The sequence below is a fragment of the Gracilinanus agilis genome, chromosome 3 (assembly GCF_016433145.1).
Source record: "Gracilinanus agilis isolate LMUSP501 chromosome 3, AgileGrace, whole genome shotgun sequence".
Classification (NCBI taxonomy): Eukaryota; Metazoa; Chordata; class Mammalia; order Didelphimorphia; family Didelphidae; genus Gracilinanus; species Gracilinanus agilis.
In genome coordinates this window covers 77,024,707-77,045,116 of record NC_058132.1, presented here as the reverse complement: position 1 = coordinate 77,045,116, position 20,410 = coordinate 77,024,707, and the positions used below count along the sequence as shown (strand labels likewise).

The window sequence follows — 20,410 nt, the reverse complement described above, 5'->3', positions numbered from 1 at the left end:
GGCTAGTAAACTTTTGCTACTTCCTATCCAAAGAACCTTTGGTAAGTCACGTTCACAGGTTCCTCATCTATGAAATGAGGGGGTTGAACTAGATGGCCTTTAAAGTCCTTCCAGTTCAAGAGCTATGATTCTAGGGTTTGAACCCGGTTCTTCTGGCTCTAAGTGATAATACACTTATTTTTTAACCACTTTGTCAATGACTCTCCCATCTAACTTAGGAGACAGTGTAGTACATTGGAATGGACTTGAAATCAATTCTCCATTGCACCTAATTCCTCACTCCTACATCCCGCACTCCAACCCTTCCACCCCAAAGTTCCAACCAAACAGCAACTGCTCCTTCCACTGTATCCTCTAGAATGTCATTTCCATAGGCACAAACTTCCCTTCTTCCTCAATCTTTTCATCCCCCATAGCTTAAATCTCCTAACTACTACTGAAACTTGGCTCTCCACTGATGACAAAGTCTTACTATCCTCCATTTTCACCTTTTATTGGCTACACTTTCATTCACTCCCCTAGGCTCATTGGTCGAGAGAGGTGAGTTAAGAATACTCCTTGTTCCCCACTGCCATTTCCAGGTTCTCTCCCTATCTCCATTATTCAGTAATTTTTCCTCCTTGGGGATCTACTACACACTCAAAATCCTCACTTGAACCTTCCAGCCCTCACTACTGTCATCTATATTTTTGTCCCTTGATTGCTTACCTCCCTGAAGAGTCTGTCTATAATAGTTACCTCTATAGTCTCTCCTTTCTCTCACTTATAATTTTGGCTTCCAACCTCATTATTTCATGAAAACTGCTTTTGAATGGTCTGTTTCTCAATCCTTATTGTCCTCTACTTCTCTGCAGTCTTTGACAATGTTGATCATCCTTTTCTTCTTGTTCCTTTCTTTTTAGGTCACTAGGACATAGCTTTCTCCTAGTTTTCCTTCTCTCTAGCCAACCATCCCTTCTATCTCCTTTTCTGGATCCTCCCCCAGATCATGCCCTCTAACCCTCTATCCAGGGTTCTTCTCATCAGCTTTCATGGATACAATGACATCTCTATGCTGATGATTCTCAGATCTACATATCCTGACCCTACCTCACTGTTTGACTAATCTTCTCTCTCCAAGTGTCTTTTAGATACATAAGCGAGAGGTTCAGTAAATATCTTAAACTCAACATGTCCAAAAGAGAACTCAGTATCTACCCCCACCCTCTATGCCTGAACTATTATAAGCCTGTTGGTGGGTCTGTTTGCCTCAAGTCTTTCTCTACTCCAAGACATCTTCCATTCAGGTACCAAAGTGATGTTCCTAAAGCAAAGGTCCAAACATGTGGTCCTTTCCTCTCCCCCTCAATAAACTTTGGTTGTTTCCTATTCTGTCTAGGACCAAACACAAAATTCTCTGGCCTTCAAAACCCTTTCTAACCTATCTCCTCTGCTGTCTTTCCAGTCTTCTCATATCTTACTCTCCACTATGATTCAGTGCCACTGACCTCCTTGACACTCTATTTAATCTCTTACTTCTGGGCAAATTTACTACTTGTTCCCCAAGTCTGGAATGCTTTCCTCCACCTATGGTCTGCCTTCCCTGGCTTTCTTTAAACTTCAACTAAAATCCCACCTTCTATAGGAAGCCTTTCCCAGCCCCTCTTCATTCCAGTGCCTTCCTTCTGTTAAATATCTCCTATTTATCCTATGTGTATACACAGACACACAGATACACAGATGCACAGACGCACAGACACAGACACACAGACACACACACATACACGGAAAGGGAGCTTGCTTTGCACGTATTTGCTTGTTTGCTGTCTCCTCTATTAGATGTGAAACTCCTCAAAGAGAAGAACTGTCTTTTTGCCATAAACATTCACTGAATGACTGATTGAATCAGGAGGCTTGAGATTTCAGTTCAAATCCTAACTCTAAAATTTAGTTGTTGTCTGACCATAGCAAGTCACTAATCTCTCTTAGCTTCAATTTTATCCTTCATAAAATGGAGTTGGTACTTGGTACATATGTGTACACACGGACACAGAGACATGCACAGACATACAGACACATACATACACACCCTCCCCCCTCTTTCTGGATTTTTATAAGGAAAACCCAATTAACATGCATTAGAAATGAATTTTTACATTTTATGAAAGATTGCGAGAGCCTAAAAGTAGGGATAGCAGTAATTATTCTGCAATATGAAAGAAAAGACTACAAGATAGACTGATATAAAGAACTTATGACTGGGGCAGCTAGGTGGTTCAGTAGATAGAGAGCCAGGCCTGGAATTGGGATGATCTGGCCTCAGATACTTCCTAGCTATATGACTCTGGGCAAGTCACTTAATCCCAACTGCCTAGCCCTTATTACACTTCTGCCTTAGAATCAATACTTAAGACAGGACAGAAGGTAAGGTTTAAAAAATAAAGGGGTATATGTGTGTGTGGGGGTGGGGGTGGGGGTAAGAAATAAGCCACCATTTGGTGGCTCAGTGGATGGAGAGTCAGGCCTAGAGATGGGAGGTCCTAGGTTCAAATGACCTCAGCCACTTCCTAGCTGTGTGATCCTGGGCAAGTCACAACTCCCACTGCCTAGCCCTTATTGCCCTTCTATCCTGGAACCAATATTCATATGAATTCTAAGACAGAAGATATGGGTTTAAAAAAAAGGCAAAACAAGGAACTTACGACTTAAGAAGCGGTTTTTGACCCATTTGTTTTGTTTCCGAGCATATCTCTTGGTCACTTGTTTTAGAGCCTCAATACCTGAAAGAAAAGAAAGAATAAGTCAAGTACCCAGCATCAATGTCCTTAGGGCTTACTAAGCAGAGCGCCACTACTTTGGATCAGAAGGTAGTCTTGGGATAGCAGGGAGGAGCATCTTAGAACAGCTGTACAAAGGCTTCTGAGGACCCTCAGGCTCAGGGACATGGCTATTTTGACAAAAGTGGAAAAATGTCAAGGGTAGTGGATAGAGTCAGACTTGAGGAAAGGATTTTGCTAAAAATACCAAAGAGGAGGGAATTATTGCTATTACCTTTTTTCTCACCCTGTGCTATCAAGCTTGTACTTGACCCAAGATTATCTAGGATTATATAAAAAATTTCACCTTTTGTAAGGAGGAGATTACTGGTTTCTGGATTACACTGGTCATCCCTGATCAGGTATTCATGGAACTCCTTGAAGCCAATGGACTGAAAAATGCCGTGTTGGTAGTTCTGACTGGAGGGGGAAAAAAAGCAGCTGATGAACCATCTATTTCTCTGAACTGAGATTTCCTCCTGATTCCCCTTAACAAACATTCCTGGAAATATCTTACAAGTTTTAGCAACACAGATACTCAAAAGTTTCAAAAAGAATGTGGAGATCATTTAGCTGAATACCTGTAAAAGCAGCCCTGACAAGTAGCCAGATAACTCCTACTATATCCAATAAGAAACACCCACTGCCTCTTGTGCCTGCACATGTCACTGTTTTTTTTTTAAATCCTTACCTTTTGTCTTAGAATCAATACTGTATTAGTTCTAAGGCAGAAGAGCGGTAAGGGGCTAAGCAATAGGGGTTAAGTGACTTGCCCAGTCACAAAGCTAGGAAGTGTCTGAGGCCAGATTTGAACCTGGGACCTCCCTTCTCTAGGACTGGCTCTCAATCCACTGAGCTACCTAGCAGCCCCTTGCATATGCCACTTCTATACATCATTGTCTGGAAATTGTGAAAATGGAATTAGCTCATCCTCATTCATTATTAGACTCTAGCCATCAGAAATAATGCCACCCCACCCAACTTAGAATTAAGTGGGGAGGGGAAGATTAGTTACCCACACGTGACAATAAGTAACAAATTAAGAACAAGGGACTGCCCTTTGGGCAGTCCAAAACAGTGTTGAGGCTGCCATTTGTCCACTTGAAATTGAAGGTGGATGCAAGAAGTGACGAAAGCTGCTATCTTTTAAATATGATGGTAACTTCCAGAAGAGGGAATTGACACTTTGAACTTGGTGTAGAAGGATCTCTGGCTGAGACCTCAGTCGGCTTCCCTCTGAATTGTCACATGGGTAAGTTAGGCTGACTTCCTTTCTCCTTCCTTGGCGTTTCCGGAGGCTCTAGCCTCAAGGAGGTCTCTCTTGCCTCTCTAATTGTAAAAGCCTTGTTTAATTAACCTCTGTGTTCCTTTGCTGGGACCTCTAAATTCTTATCTGGTCCAGGCCAGAGTTTCTCTCTATTTCCCTACCTTCAACCTTCCTAATTGTAAATAAACTTCCATAAAAATCATCCTGAGTTGGGTCTATTTTTTAATTTGAAATCAAGTTAATCCGATTTCTGGCAACCATACCTTAAATATCTAGATTCCCCTCTTACAAAATTATTCCTTAAATTTACTTATTCTTAAATCTCTCTGCAACTTTCCAATGCTCTTTGATAGACCAGGATCAAGAAGAACAAGTTGAATCCCTCTTCAAATACTTGAAGACAGCTAGTATGACCCCCCCAAGTATCTTCCTCTTTTGGCTAAATATCCTCAGGCTTATTCAAGTAAATCTTTAAATGTCAGCAGTCTCCAATTCTTTCATTATCCTAGACACTCTCTAGTATGCTTTTTCTTTAAAAAAATAAAGACGAACCCTTATTTTCTGCTTTAGAATCAACACAAAGGATTGATTCCAAGCAGAAGAACAATAAGGGTCAGCCATTTAAGGTTAAGTGACTTGCCCAGGGTCAACAACTAGGCCATTTATAAGACTAAATTTGAAGCCAGGACTTCCCAACTCCAGTCTGGCTTTCTATCCATTGAGCCATCTAGTTGACTTAATGCCTTTTCTTTCTCTTTCTTTTTTAAAATAATTAATTTACTTAGAGTGATTTTTCATGGTTACATGATTCATGTTCTTTCCCCTCCCCTTTCCCTGAGCTGAGAAGCAATTCCACTGGGTTATACATGTATCATTGTTCAAAATCTATTTCCATATTATTAATATTTGCAATAAGATGATCATTGAAAGTCAAAATTCCCAATAATAGTCACATCAAACTACATGATCGATCATGTTTTTCTTCTGTGTTTCTACTCCCACAGTTCTTTCTCATAAGTCCCTCAGAATTGACCTGGATCATTGCATTGCTGCTAGTAGAAAAGTCCATTACATTCAATTGTGCCACAGTGTATCAGTTTCTGTGTACAATGTTCTCCTGGTTCTGCTCCTTTCACTCTGCATCAATTCCTGGTGGTCGTTCCAGTTCACATGGAATTCTTCTAGTTCATCACACCTTTCAGCACAATAGTATTCCATCACCAATTTGTTGCTTCACTTCTAATTTTGGTTGCACCTAATGCCCTTTCTAAAATGTGGTTCTGAGGACTGAAAAGAGTAATTCAGATATGCTCTGAGCAGGGCCACATGCAATAACCCTATTATAGCAGGCAACAAATAAAGTAAAAATAATACAGGTAGAAACTAATTTTCGAGCTATGATCTTTTAGACACGACTGAAAGGGATCAAAGGACAAAGTAATGTGCTCATATGCTCACCAATTCTCGGCAACTTTCTCCTGATTGTAGCGTCTGTGAAATTCCTTCAGCTCTTCTAAAAGCCCAGCAGCTATCATTTCATCCACTCTCTTATCCAGGCGCTGGTCTAGAACTTCAATTGATATCAATCAACCAATAAAGCTGTATTTACTTGGGACCTTTCTTTATATGATTAGTACTAGGTGTACACAAAATTAATTATGCAAAATTCAAACCACTAAAGGTCAGAAAAAAATTTCTGTTCTAAGGTAGGTAGCTAGGTAGTCCAGTGTTGGCCCTGTAGTCAGGAACACTAAAGTTCAAACTAGACCTCAGATATTTACTCCCTTTTATGATACTAGATAAATCATTTAATCTCTACTGGCCACAATATGCTTATCTGTAAAATTAGAATAATAAAAGGACCTAATACCCAGGGTTGTTAGGAGGGTAAAATGAGATAATATTTATAAAGATATTCTTTTCCCACTGCCAACCTAACCCCCCCCCCCAAATTACTCATTGGTAGGACCAGCTAATGAAAATGACAATCTTACCTAAATTAATTTACTTATTCAGTGCCATACCTATCATACCATACCAAAAAACTTTTATAGAATTAGAAAAAATTATAATAAAGTTCATGTGGAAGAACAAAAGATCAAGAATATCAAGAGAACTAATGAAGAAAAAAATGTGAAGGATGGTAGCCAAGCAGTACCAGATCTTAAAACTGCACTATAAAGTAGTGATCATCAAAACAATATGGTACTGGCTAAGAGATAGAAGGGTATATCAATGGAATAGCCTTGGGGTAAATGACCTCAGTCAGCTAATGTTAGCTAAACCCAAAGATTCCAGTTTTGGGGACAAGAACCCACTATTTAGGTTTAGATCAACATTTCACACCCTATACCAAGATAAATTCAAAATAGGTAAATGACTTAAATATAAAGAGGGAAATTATAATAAGGGAAACAAAGAATAATATACCTGTCAGATCGATGGGTAAGGAAAGAATTTAAGACCAAGCAAGAGATAGAGACAAGACCTAAAGAGAATTTTGATTATATTAAGCTTAAAAGGTTTTGTACAAACAAAACCAATGCAACCAAAATTAGAAGGGAAGAAACAAACTAGGAAAAAAATTTTCTAGCAAAAATCTCTGACAAGGGTCTAGTTTCTCAAATTTATAAAGAACTAAGTCAAATGTACAAGAAATCAAGCCATTCGCCAACTGACAAATGGTCAAGGGATATGAATAGGCAGTTTTCAGATGAAGAAATCAAAACTATCAATAAGCACATGAAAAAGTGTTCTAAATCTCTCATAATTAGAGAACTGCAGATCAAAACAACTCTGAGGTACCACTTCATACCTAGCAGATTGGCCAATGACAGTAAAGGAAAATAATAAATGTTGGAGGGGATGTGACAAAATTGGGACACTAATGCGTTGCTGGTGCAGTTGTGAATTGATCCAACCATTCTGGAAGGCAATTTGGAATTATGCCCAAAGGGCTTTAAAAGAATGCATGCCCTTTGATCCAGCCATACCACTACCAGGTTTGTACCCCAAAGAGAGAAAAAAAATGTCTGTACAAAAAAAATTTATAGCTGCACTCTTTGTGATGGCAAAAAATTGGAAAATGAGGGAGTGTCCCTTGATTGGGGAATGGCTGAACAAATTGTAGTATCTGATGGTGATGGAATATATTATTGTGCTGAAAGGAACAATGAACTGGAGGAATTCCATGTGAACTGGAAAGACCTCCATGAACTGACGCAGAGTGAAATGAGCAGAACCAGGAGAACATTATACACAGTAACTGAAACATTTTGAGACGATCAAAGGTAAAAGACTTTGCTACTAGGAGCAATGCAATGATCCAGGACAATCCAGAGGAACTTATGAGAAAGAATGCTGTCCACATCCAGAGAAAGAATTGTGGGAGCAGAAATGCAGAAGAAATCATATGATTTATCACTTGTGTATATAGGTATATGATTTGGAGTTTTGGTTTTAAAAAGATTGCTCTATTACAAAAATGAATAATGTGGAAATAAGTATTCAGTGATGTATAACCCAGTGGAATTGCTTGTCAGCTCTGGGGTGGGAAGGGAAGAAGAGAGGAAGAAAACATGAATCATGCAACCATGAAAAAATACTTTAAAATAATTAATTAATTTTTTAAAAGAAGAGCTGGGTATAGCATGACTGCAAAAATGGTGTGTGCTGTGATCGTGCCAATTGAAGAATTTAAGACATTTTCCTAATTCCTAACAAATGAAACATTTTTAGACTCTCAGAAATTGTCTGCCCCAACTCTCACACTGTGTATAAAAGGAACATGGAAGTGGGACTAAAGTTCCATTCTAATTCTTTTTTTTAATCCCTGATTCTAAGGCAGAAGAGTTCAGTAAGGCAATTGAGGTTAAACAACTTGCCCAGAGTCTCATAACTATAATGTGTGTGAGGCTAGATTTGAATTCAGGTAGTCCCAACTTCAGGTCTGGTGCTTGTTTCCACTGCACTACCTATCTAGCTTCCCCTGTTCTACTTCTAAACCTATGATCCTATAATTAGTTATTTATTCACCTAATCCAAGTTATATTTACTTTTTTCCTATTTATTACATTTACTATTGTCTCCTACATAAGTCATTTCAAAGATTCAGGGTTTGTCATCTAGAGGAAGAAAGAGGTAAGCAAGGTAGCACAGTACCATACACAGTAGAGTATTTGTTGAAATCAACTTATGGATGACACAAAGCTGAAAGGTTCTGCACTTAGGTTCAAAAAATAAAATGAACAAGTACAGGAGATATGACTACAGGGTGATTTATGTAAAGAAGATGTAGAAGTTAATAACCCCAACTTCACTATCTATTAATATAATTAGATAGTTGCCTAAATAGCTGATGCATCCTTACTCTGCATTAATGATGACTAATGATGAATATCCAAGACATGCCCACACTGTATTCTGTATTAGATCACAAATAGGGTAATGTGTCCACTAATGGGTACCACCATGGAAGAGGGACACTGATCCTTCCCTGGCTCATTCCTACAGTACTCTATGGGACATAAGCCTCACTGCAGATTCTCTCACACAAAATTCCCTCTCCTGACTCAAAGCATTTCCACTGGCTGTTGATTATCGCCCTGAATGCTCACTTCTTATCTCTGTCTCCTGGTTCCTTTCCAATTATAGCTAAAATTCCACCTTCTTTGAGAACATCTTCCTGGTCCCCCATGATGCTAATGTCTTCCTTCTGAGATTATCTCCAATTTGCCCTGTATATATTTTCAAATCCAGTCAACAAGCTTTTACTAAGCAACTATGTCCAAATCCTCTGCTAAGCTTTGGGAATACAAACACAAGCAGAACAACAGTCCCTGATCTCAAGAAGCTGATATTTTTAGGGGGAAAGAAAACTGAAAACAGAAAGGAAATAGGAGGAGAGAGGAAAAAGAGAGGAATGGCAGAGCAGGGCACTATAGAAGAAGCCTCGGAGAGTCAGAAGAGCAGTCTGGAGAGGAATGAGACAAGGCTGGCCTGACTACCCTTCTTAAATGGAGGTTCTAGGAGAAGCCAGCTGATCAAAGGCAAGGGCTATAGGGGCAGTGGTAATTCCAGAGGTAAAAGCTAGAAAGAAGAGGTTTCTAGGGCATTGGTGTACATTCTGGAGAGAACAATGCAGAGTTGTTGGCCCACTGCCTTCCCCATTAAGAGTATGAATTCCTTAACAGGGACTGTTTTTGCCTTTCTCTGTATCCCCCTAAGTGCAGTTCCTGGCACAGCGTAAGCATTTAATCCACAATTGCTAACTCAGTGTGGCAAGTCAGAACACATCTGGAGGATGACAAGGATGGTGAAAGGACAAGATATCCTATTATAAAAGGATCTATTGAAAGAATCATCTTGTTGGTGGGCACCTAGGTGACTAAAACAGAAAGTAAAGGTTTAATAAAAATGTCTTCTTGATCAAAAATTAAGAGGAAAGGCCAGATGATGGACAAAGAGCATGGAATCTACCCCATATCTATGGACATAAAGGCAACAGCTCCACAGAATCAATGTTATCACAGGGAGAGCACTACAGGGTAAGATGATGGAAACACAGAGCTAGCCAACAAAGACAATGAAGAAGCAGCTGCAGACCAAATCCTGAACAGAGTAGGCACACCCTCAGTGACTAGAAAAGGGAAGCCCCCTCCAATGTCATTGACTCTTCCCTTTCCCTATTGCCAACAACTAGTCAGCTATGAAAGTTCGTTCCTCAATTCTGCCTCATCAGCATTTCTCAAATCCTTCCTTTCTTTTTAAGGCAGTTAAGGAGGGCAATGGAAAGAGAATTGAATCTGCAGCCAATAGGCAAGACCTGAGTTCAAATCTAGCCTCAGACACTTCCTAGCTTTGTGACTTCAGGCAAAGCATTTCACCTCTGCCTCAGTTTCCTCCTCTGTAAAATGGGACATATAACAATAGCAGTTCCCTCCCAAGGTTGTTGGGAGGATCTGATAAGATAATTGTACATTGCTCAGCACCATGCCTGGCATGTATCAGATGCTTAATAATTAAAGATTTCCTTCCCTTCTTCTCTACTCAAGTGGCCACAGGCCTTACTCTCTCTCACCTGGACTATTTAGCTTCCTAGTTGAATTCCTAGTGCCAACCTCCCTCTTTCTCAATCCCTGGGCACAATTTTTTTTACTATTTCTGAAGACCAAGTCCAATCATGTCACTCCTCTGCTCTCAATCTTTTGATAGCCATCTGTTTTTATTGAGATAAAATGAAAACCTCTTAGTTTGTCATTTAAAGCATTTTATACTGTGGCTCTAGTTTGCTTTTCCAGGCTTAATGCAAATTATTTCTATTAGCTCACTCTCTTTTCTGGTCAGTAGCTTTTGGAAATCTTTCCTTATCCTCTAGTGATTAAACTCTCAATCATCTTGTTTACATATTGTATCTCAAATGTAAACTCATTAAAGAATGCCTTTCCTTTCTCTTTGTATCTGTAGCACTTAAAACAACACTTTGCATATCTTTGATATTTCATAAATGTTTCTTGAATTATTTTAGATATAATTCTCTTAAAAATCTGATGAACTAGTGAGGAAGAAGAATTTAATTTCTTTATTTATTCTCTTTGGCTACAGAGGGTAGAACTGAAATAAGTAGTTAAGATTTTGTTGTTGAGTCATTTCAGGCATATCCATCTTTTTGTATGATCCCATTTGGGGTTTTCCTGGCAAAGATACTGGAGTTATTTGCCATTTCCTTCTGAAAATCATTTTACCGATGAGGAAACTGAAGCAAACCGAGTAAAGTGACTTGCCCAGGGTCACAAATTAGTAACTGTCTGAGGCTGGATTTGAACTCAGGTCTTCCTGACTTCAGACCCTATATCTACTATACCACTTAGTTGTGATGGATAAAGATTACAGGAAACTCAATTCAACACATATAGACATGTGTGGTGTTGTGGATTCAGAAAACCAGGGTTTGAATGGTGATTCTACCACTTACTACTTATATTTCTAATTAGACAAGTAACTTGAACTCTACAGATCTTTCTTCATCTGTAAAAATGGGAGAGCTGAATCAGATAATTTCCAGCTCTAAATACTAAAAATACTTTCTTGATAATTAGAACTATCTTTAAAAAAGTATTATGGGCTTCCTTACGAGATGATGGGCTACTCTTCACTGGAGTTAATCAATAAGAGACTAGACTATTTCTTGTAGAGAATAATGTCACAGGACATTTGTGATTCATGAGTGGGTTGTCCAAGATGACCTCTAATTCGTATCTGGCAGTCATATACATAACTACGTGACTGCCATTTGGGGCTTACACATGTAAGAGGGATTATAAAATTTATTTTACATGGCAACTATATTTTTAAGATAAATTTGAGAGTTTCTTTCTGACAAAATCCTATAGTTTCTCAATCTATACTGGATCCTTGATCTTCATTACATCCTATCAATTTCCTTATTTCAAAGTACTTAAATGTATTGTAGGTATCATGGTACAGGTGAAAGAATACTGGAGTTGGTGTCTAATGATCTCAGAGGAGCTAGATTCTAGCTTCTTTAAAAAAACAAAATAAAAAACCCTTACCTTCTGAGTCAATAACAATTCTAAGTCAGATGAGCAGCAAGAGTTAGGCAATTGTGGTAAGGTCACATAGCTAAGACATGTCTGAGGTAACATTTGAAACCAAGTCCTCCCAACTCGGGTCTGGAGCTCTGTCCACAGTTACCCTCTCTAGCTTCTTTTTGACCAAAGTCACTGAAGTGAGTAGGAGAAAGGAGGGTATCAAACTCGGCTTCCAGTGGGGCTCAAACCAGATTAAAATGTAACTAGGAAATGTTTAACAAAAATAACCTAATTCAGTATAGATAATCTTAATCTGTGGTTTTCCTAATGTCAATATACAACCTCATATATTTGAGTTTACTGGTATAGTAGCTGGAGAGACTTCAAAGCCAAGAAGACCTGGGTTCGAGTCCTACCTCTAACATATATTGGCTATGGGACAAATCACTTATTGGCTCAGTGCTCTAGGCAACTCTTAAGCCCACTAATTGTATCTGGTCAGACTTACATGAACTGATGCAAAGGGAAGTGAACAGAATCAGAAGAATGTTGTACACAGTAACAACAATATTTTTTCATGAACATTTATGAATTAGGTATTCTCAGCAATAGCGAGATCCAAGACAATCCCAGAAACTCATGATGAAAAATGCCATCTACCTCCAGAGAAAGAATTAATGGAGTCTAAATGCAGACTAAAACACAGTATCCTTTTTCTTCTTTTTTGGGGTTTGTTGAGATCTCTTCCACAAAATGACCAATATGGAAATAAGTTTCACATGAGTGCACATATAAAATCTATATCAGATTGTCATCTCAGGAAGGGAAGAGAAGAGTTTGGAACTCAAAATTTAAAAAAAAATGTTAAAGTGATTTTTACATGTAATTGGAGGAAAAATAAAATGTTTTTTAAAAATTAAAGAAAAAAGATTATCAGTTGTAGAGAAGGTGCTGAACTGTACTTGCAGAGGGTATTTCCCCACCTTGGTGAAAGCATTATCTTTTTCCTGGTTAATGGGGACTGGATTTAAGGAAATTATGTGGTGCCTCAAAGGGTCTACATTTCTCAGAGCATCACATTTTTAGAAGAATCCTTGAAAATTATTTTCTTACCTGCTTGATCTGCATGTAACCAGAAGATACAGGGGTTAGAGAACTTCAAGGGGCCTCCTAGGGGGCCCCCACCTTCTTCTGCATGTTGACGACTGAGCAGTTCACTATGTGAGATTCCTGTTTCTTCAAACACTTGCAAACTCCTAAAACATTAAAAAAATAATAAGACTCCCTGAAAGGCCAATAGGAAACAGATGTTTAGTCTGTGTTAACAGGCTTAGCCAGGAGGGAAGCTGTTACCAAACTGGCCAACTCATTCTCACAACATAGCTATAACTAAATAAATGACTTGTTGGTTGGAAAGCTCAAAGCTACTCCAAATCTGCCAATCAGAAAAAGTCTAAAAAAGTAGAAAAAGGGTCAGAGAAATGACTAACCTTTTCAATCTAGTATTCCTTTCCTGAATCAGCTAAACAATTCCAGGACCAAACTGTGTCTGTCTCTTCTCCCTCTCTCCTACTTCACCCAGTGATCTCATCGGTCCCATGGATTTAATTACCATCTCTATGAGAACAATTCTCAAATCTACCTATCCTGTCTTAAACACTCTGCTGACCTCCAATCTTATATCTCCAACTGTCTTTCAGACATCTTGAAATGGATGTCCAGTATACATCTGAAATTCATTATGTCTAAAATGGAACTCATTATCTGTCCCCCTAAAACTTTCCCCTACCACCTCTTACCTTCCTTATTACTGTAGAGGGCAACACTATCCTCCTAGTTTCTCAAGCTCCCAACCTAGAAGTCATCCTGGATTCCTCACTGTCTTTCACGCCCCTTATATCTAAGTTGTTGCTAAGGTTTGTAGTTTTCACTTTTGTAGCATCTCTCAAATTCATCCCCTTCCTCCTCTGCCACTGCCACCATCCCAGTGCAGGCCCTCATCACCTCAAGCCTGGACTACTGTAACAGCCTACCGGTGGGTGTGCCAGACTAAAGTCTTTCCCCACTCCAATTCATCCTTCATTGAGGCATGAAACTGATTTTCCTAAAGAGCAGGACCAACTCATGTCACCCCCCTCCCCCCTACTCAATCACCTCCAGAGGACCCCTACTGCCTGCTCTGTCTAGTATTCAAAGGCCTTCATAACCCAGCCTTCACCCCTCCCCCCACTCATCATCATTTTCTTCTTCCTTTTTAAAATAAAATATAACTCTTGCCATCTGTCTTAGTATCAATTCTAAGACAGAGGAGAAGCAAGGGCTTAGGTAATCTAGGTTAAAGGACTTGCCCCGAGTCACACTTCGGATAAATGTCTGAAGTCAAATTTGAACCCAGATCCTCCTGAATCCAAATCTGGCACAGTGCCCACTATGCCATCTAGATGCCCCAACACTCTCTGTTCTAAGGCTTTACCATACCCTCATGTGATTCCTTCTTCAATCCCTTTTCAATTTCTTTTTAGTGTTGTCTTCCTGAATTAGAATGCAAACTCCTTGAGAACAGGACTATCTTGTTAGGTATTTTTAACTTCAGAGCTTAACACAATGCCCAAATAAGGATTTAATAAATGCTGACTGACTTTACTGATTGTATGCTTTTGTATACACTATCCCTGATGCCTGGAATGGTCTCTCTGCTTGTTGATAGTTTGAAGGTTTACAAAGCTCTTCTTAATACATGTCACCTTCTTTGAGTTAAGAATATGAGGTGCTTCCTTCACCATTTTTAATCTGACTGGTGTGTACTCTCATACCTTTTCATCATCTTAGACTGATCCAAGGCCTCCTGTAAACCCTGTAAAAAAAAAAAAAAAACCAAACAAACAAAAAACACCATCCACCATGCTAAAGTTTTCTTCTAGCCTTAATACTGTGGCGATATCAGTGTTGCCCAGAGTCTAGCCATTGGCTACCTTTTACTCTTGATAATGGAGGCAAAATGGAGGTTCAAATTCCACTTTAGACGCTTACTAGAAAAGTGTGAATCTGAGTAGTCACTTCCTAGCTGTGTGACCCTAAGCAAATCACTTAACCTGTTTACTTCAGTTCCTCATCCATAAAATGACTCAGAGAAGGAAATAGTAAACCACTCCAGTATTTCTGCCAAGAAAACCCCAGATGGGATCACAAAGAGTGGGACACAATGGAAAACACTGAATAACAATTATGATCTTTATAGATGCAGAACCTAGATTCAGATAGCTAAGTGAGGTAGTCATTCTCATTCAGCTCAATCAGAAGCAAGATCAAAACCCAGGTGGTCTTTCTGACTACAAGTTGACTGCCCTCTACCCACCATGCCTTGCTGCTACCCCTTGTCACTCAAACACAAATCCCTTTGCTAGGTTGGTAGGCTTTCCAGGATCTGTTTTATCTTTCTGAGGATTATAGCATCTCACAGGGATCTCAGTCCCAATTCATTCCTGACAACTAGTTATCCAGCCTCTTCTTGAAGTAAATGAGTACCCATTAAACCTGCCTTATTCCACATTCAGAGAGCTTTCTTAGGAAATATTTCCTTAAATGAAGTCAAAATGTCTCTATTGCCTCCTTTACTCATCTACATTTTAGGCAAGCTGGATTACTAGGTGTACCATGATCTTATCTTGTACTTTCCCATCTCTATACACTTAATACAAGCTGTTCCCCATGCCAAAATAAACTAACTCCTCATCACCCACTGAAATCTTTCTCTTTCTTTAAAGCTTAAAGGCCATCTCCTAACACACATAACATTCCCTGGTCTTCTCTAACTAAAAACCATTTCTCCCTGCTTATTTTATATTCATTTGTATACCTAACATTCTATCCTTCCATTAGATTTTAAGTTTCTTAGAAGTGAGAACTGGGTCTTTTTCATATTTTAATCTCTAATGTACAGCACTGTTTTATACATAGCAGTGACTTAATATATCTTTGTTAAAATTACATTCTGGAAAGTTTCTCTAATCAGGTTTCTTTAGATTACCCTTTCCATAGCACAAAAGACATATTCATCTATCTACTACACTTCAACTTTTAAAAACATTTAAGTTGAATAAAAGATATTTTTGGGTAAGAGAGTGCACACATATGCTGTTATAGTACCATCAATTTCTCCTTCTGAAATACTTTAGGGGAAGACAGAATCAGAAAACGAAGTCCTAAATCCAGGATACTTGATCACTCAGGTGACCACATTTGAGCTTGAAAAATATTTTTCTCTTACTATCTCTTCCCATTTCCTAAAGTTAGATGTGTCTTGTATTTTCCATCTTTCCAAACTTTCTTTTGCCCAATTACTTCAGGAAAGTCCTCCCTGCAACTTCCTCTTTTCAAGTACTGGATTCTTAGTCACCTCCAAAGCCCAAGTCCAATGTTACCTTTTCCTAAAAGCTTCCCCTGAAGCTGTGTAATAGAAACAATCTTTTCTTCCACAGATCTTACCCAGCCCATATTATTGTAACGATCATTCATATACTCTAAGAGGGAGGTCACTCTGGTTATCTACAAGTTGTATCTTTCCCAAAACCTAAAAGTAACTAAGTCTATAACATGTGCCAATAACCATTTACTTAATTCAATTCCAGCAGTGAAAAGTAGTGGGTGGAACTTCAGTAAGAGAAAATCTAAAAATAAACACTTTGTATAATGTTAAAATCATATACATATCTCTATCATCAATCCTCCATTTCTTTTAACAATAGCAGACAACAATTACCTAAGGAAGACTCAAGAGAAGAAAGTCTATCAGACATTTTCGAACAATTTGTATCTCAATGAAAAGTCAAAGTTAGGATCTTTGAAGTATTTATGATCTTTTAACTAGTAAAGTCATTTCTAAAGAGTATAGCATAATACCTGACAAGACCAGTAAGTGAAATAATAATACAACAAACACAGGAATTCCTTCCCTTTCTTTGATCATGACAAATTGGTGTCACTTGTAACAGAAAAGTTCACCTGGCAAGGAACTAGATCCTTACATAATTCTTGTTCTTCAATTTCTATCTGGACATGATTTCAGTTCAGAGTGCCTAAGAAGTTGTAGAATTTGGTACTAGGCATGAAATCTTGCCTGTTCACATCAGTACTAAGAAGAAGACTCCTTCCAGATTCCAAATTCTGCTTTCTCACCACCACAAACTGCTGCCTCATCAGATCTTATCCCTCAGGGTGATTCCGTAAGTATGGATACAGGAGCTGAGCAGGCATAAGGTATAAAAAAAAATTCACCTCCCACACACCCCTCTGATGTGAAAGATGTCATGTGTGGAACTTGATATTGTAGAAACAATCAAGCAAAACAAATAAAAGTCCCAGTGTAAATGGATTGGATGCCAGAAAGAAAAATACATGAAAACTGTTATACAAGCAAAGATCAAATAGAAAATGAACCCAGATCTCAGAGGCCCCAGGGAATTGTGCTATATAGTGTACCAACAAAGTAGGGTGCAACTATTTATGGGGGAGTGGTATTGAGACAACAGCCCAAGGCTCCCTCAACAGGTCTATCAGGATTGACCAGTTAATCTTAAAGCAACTCTGAACAGTTGCCATGCTACTCTTCCACTGGTCCATGGGGATTTCCAGATTAGGGGCAGCTCCTTCTATTCCATCCCCCAAATGATTTGCATTGTCAACATCTCCTACTTGTCCCATCCTCCCCCAAATGACTTGTGTTGTCAGAATCCACCAAACTGTTGCAATCTCTTTTATTCCTCCTCTTCCCCACTTTCTACACCAGAATTTCTCCTTTGGAAAAGGTTAGGAACGGCTTTTAGGCCACAACTTTTTTTTTTTTTTTTTAGAAATTTGAGATCAGCCAGGCTTGGTCAGGTCATCTCACCTAGCTATTTTACGTTTATCATGTGGGTGCAGTTTGGCTGCCATTTCTGGGTCCACCTGGCTTAGCCGGTAATGCAATTCATGGCCATCCATTTTTTCCAATTCCATTTTTCTGTCGGTCACTTTCTCTTCCTTACATATTTCCTTTGAAGAATAAAGAGCTTCTCCCTGGGATTACAAAAAAATTTTTTTAAAAAAATGAAAATACCCTGTTTTCTGGTCAGAAAAGTGATGGGCCCAAGACCACCCCCACCATGCCAAGGGCTTTAATCTCAATAACACTGATTATAAACAAAAGAATTGCTAATACATTAGAATATTTTTAAAAGCCTCACATAAAGGGCAACTAAGTGCTTCGATGGATAGAGTGCCAGGCCTGGAGTTGGGAGGTCATGGGTTCAAGTCTGGCCTCTGACACTTCCTAGCTATATGACCATGGGCAAGTCACTTCATCTCATTTACCTATCCCTTACCATGGAATCAATACTCAGTACTGATTCCAAGACAGAAGATAAGGTTTTTTTTTTTTTTTTTTAAAAACCCTTATATTCAATAAAGTCCCTCACAAAAAGATAAGGTTAAGACAATTTTAAGACAATGTAGTCCACAACTTAAAGAGGTCTGAGGTAAGCTGTCAAATAATGATTAAGCCTTTTAGATATGGTAATATCTCTATTTCTTTGCTTAAAAAAAAAAAAGTTTAATGGCTCCCTAAATACGTACAACACAATTAATGTCCAAACTCCTCAGCCTGGCATTCAATGCCCTCCAAGAATCTGAAGTCATCCTACCTTTCCAGTCCTAACTTTTATTATTCCCCCTTATAGTCAAATTGGCCTGTATGCTGTCTACTCACATGCTCTGTTCCCTCTCAACTCCATGTTTTGGCTTATATCTCTATGTAATATCTATTAGGTCTTTTACTCTCTCTTACTGAAATTACCCAACCATTAAAGCCAAACCCAAATGCTCCTTCTTTCAGGAGGTCTTTCTAAAGGCCTGAGATGACCTTGTCCCACTGACACCAAAAACAATACTTTTTGAACCTCTCTGAAGCACTCATCACACATCATTTCATATAGGAGTGATTTACAGATGTGCCATATCTCCCAAGAGACTGTAAAAGCCATGAGGGAAGTCTTATCAAAAGATACCAACCACTCCCCCAACACACTATGCTGCTCTATACAACAGGCAATATTTATTTAAAGAAACACATTATAAAGACTACAGTAAATTTGTATGAAGATGTTAATTAACTCTAGGAAAGGCAGTTTGTCCCTCACATGTCCTGCCCTAAGGCAGGCCAGAAGAAACAAATGGTATGCATGCAGCCAGCATTTCCATCAAGAATGTTAAATGGGAAAATGACAGCTGCTGTCCATGTCAAAAAGAAACTTGTATTTGCCTTCTCTTGCTAATAAAATTTATCATGGAATAAAGAAGAAATCTTTCAGCCAACATACCTTGGTATTGATCAGAACTTTCCAGAGCAAGGATTCAATATAATAATTAGTACCTCCCACAATAATTGGGATCTTCTCTCGAGCAAATATATCTTCAATGTAAACATTAAGAAACATAGTATCAAATGGTACAATCAGAGTTTTTAAGTAGGAAAAGTGTATGGAAACCATGTAGTTGAACTCCTTCATTTTACACAAGAGGACACTGAGACTAAGAATCAATCAAAGTCAAACTTTAGGTCACAGGTCACACTAGTTAGTAATATAGCTTGAGCCAGGTCTCTTAAGCTGATGTTTAAAGCATTTTCACTAGACTATGGTATCTTGCATCAGAATGCTATTTCTTCTGAAGATATCAGTGAGAAACTATAATCTTTTGGTTGGGAGGCTGGAGGGGAAAAGGTAAAGTATTCTTACAGAGACTTTTTTCTACCAGAAGATCATAGGGCAAATTAACCAATCTAGAACAATGTTAGACATCTAAGAAAACGAGTCTGCATTTCATACAAATTCTCCAGTTCCTGGCTATGTAGCCATGCTTTTGCTACCTAAACATGTGTGGCTGGACAGTTGGTTCTAGAAAAATGGGACAAAAATAGATCTATTTCTTACAGAATTCCATCAGCTATTACACCTAGAAGGGAATTTAAAAATCATTTGGTCTACTTCATTTTAAAGAGGAGAAAAACAAGGGCCCAGAAAGGAAACTTGCCCAAAGCCACACATGAAGTCACCTTTTGAGCTGAGACTTAAAACCAGGTCTTGGGACTCCTATTTCTACAACTCTTCCAGTATATTCCAGAATGGAATCATGACCTGTGATATAGGAGTATACATTCTGAGGCAATCAGTTACTTTTAAAATCCTTTATCCAAAGTCAGGTGGTATTAGGTGTGTTCTAATATATTTTAATTCCTGTCTTCATAGTGCCGGTAGAACAGGTCATTTGCCCTATGGAGTGCCTTACACCCAAAGGCACTAGATAAAGAAGTCTTTCAACACTCAGATAAAGGATTATTTATAAACTTCTTCCCAGGAATCCCTGGATAGTAAAGCCTGAAGGGCAAGGGTAGCAATTCTTCCCCCCCCCCCCCCCAGGAGGAATGCAGAGGGAAATAAGCAATCTAAAACCATAAGTTTAAAGTTTAAAAAGAAACAAAGACTCTACCCAAATAAAAAGTTATTTTTTCTAAGGTTCACCCATTACTTTTAAATTCAACTCTTGGGGAAGCTAAAACTCAAGTCAACAACAAATAAATTTCTTAAAATACTATGTTGTTTAAATCTTTTGATTAAAAAAAGAGGATATAAGGGGGAGCCGAGTGCCTCAGTGGAATGAGTCAGGCCCAGAGACAGGAGGTCCTAGGTTCAAATCTGACCTCAGACACTTTCTAGCTGTGTGATCCTGGGTAAGTCACTTAACCCCCCCACTGCCTAGCCCTTACT

At 38.7% G+C, this 20,410-nt stretch overlaps 1 protein-coding gene across 2 annotated transcripts in view; it reads right to left on the bottom strand.

Annotated features, from left to right (window-relative positions):
* The window catches only part of TRIT1 (tRNA isopentenyltransferase 1), a 71,912-nt gene that overhangs the window by 10,979 nt on the left and 40,523 nt on the right, over positions 1-20,410 (bottom strand). For both annotated transcript variants that reach the window (XM_044668038.1, XM_044668039.1), the window contains 6 exons: positions 18,965-19,063; positions 17,500-17,666; positions 12,726-12,868; positions 5,521-5,632; positions 3,103-3,215; positions 2,682-2,759 (listed from right to left, as the gene is read on the bottom strand). In XM_044668038.1, the coding sequence (XP_044523973.1) occupies positions 2,682-2,759; positions 3,103-3,215; positions 5,521-5,632; positions 12,726-12,868; positions 17,500-17,666; positions 18,965-19,063 (712 nt within the window). The remainder of the gene's footprint in view (positions 1-2,681; positions 2,760-3,102; positions 3,216-5,520; positions 5,633-12,725; positions 12,869-17,499; positions 17,667-18,964; positions 19,064-20,410) is intronic.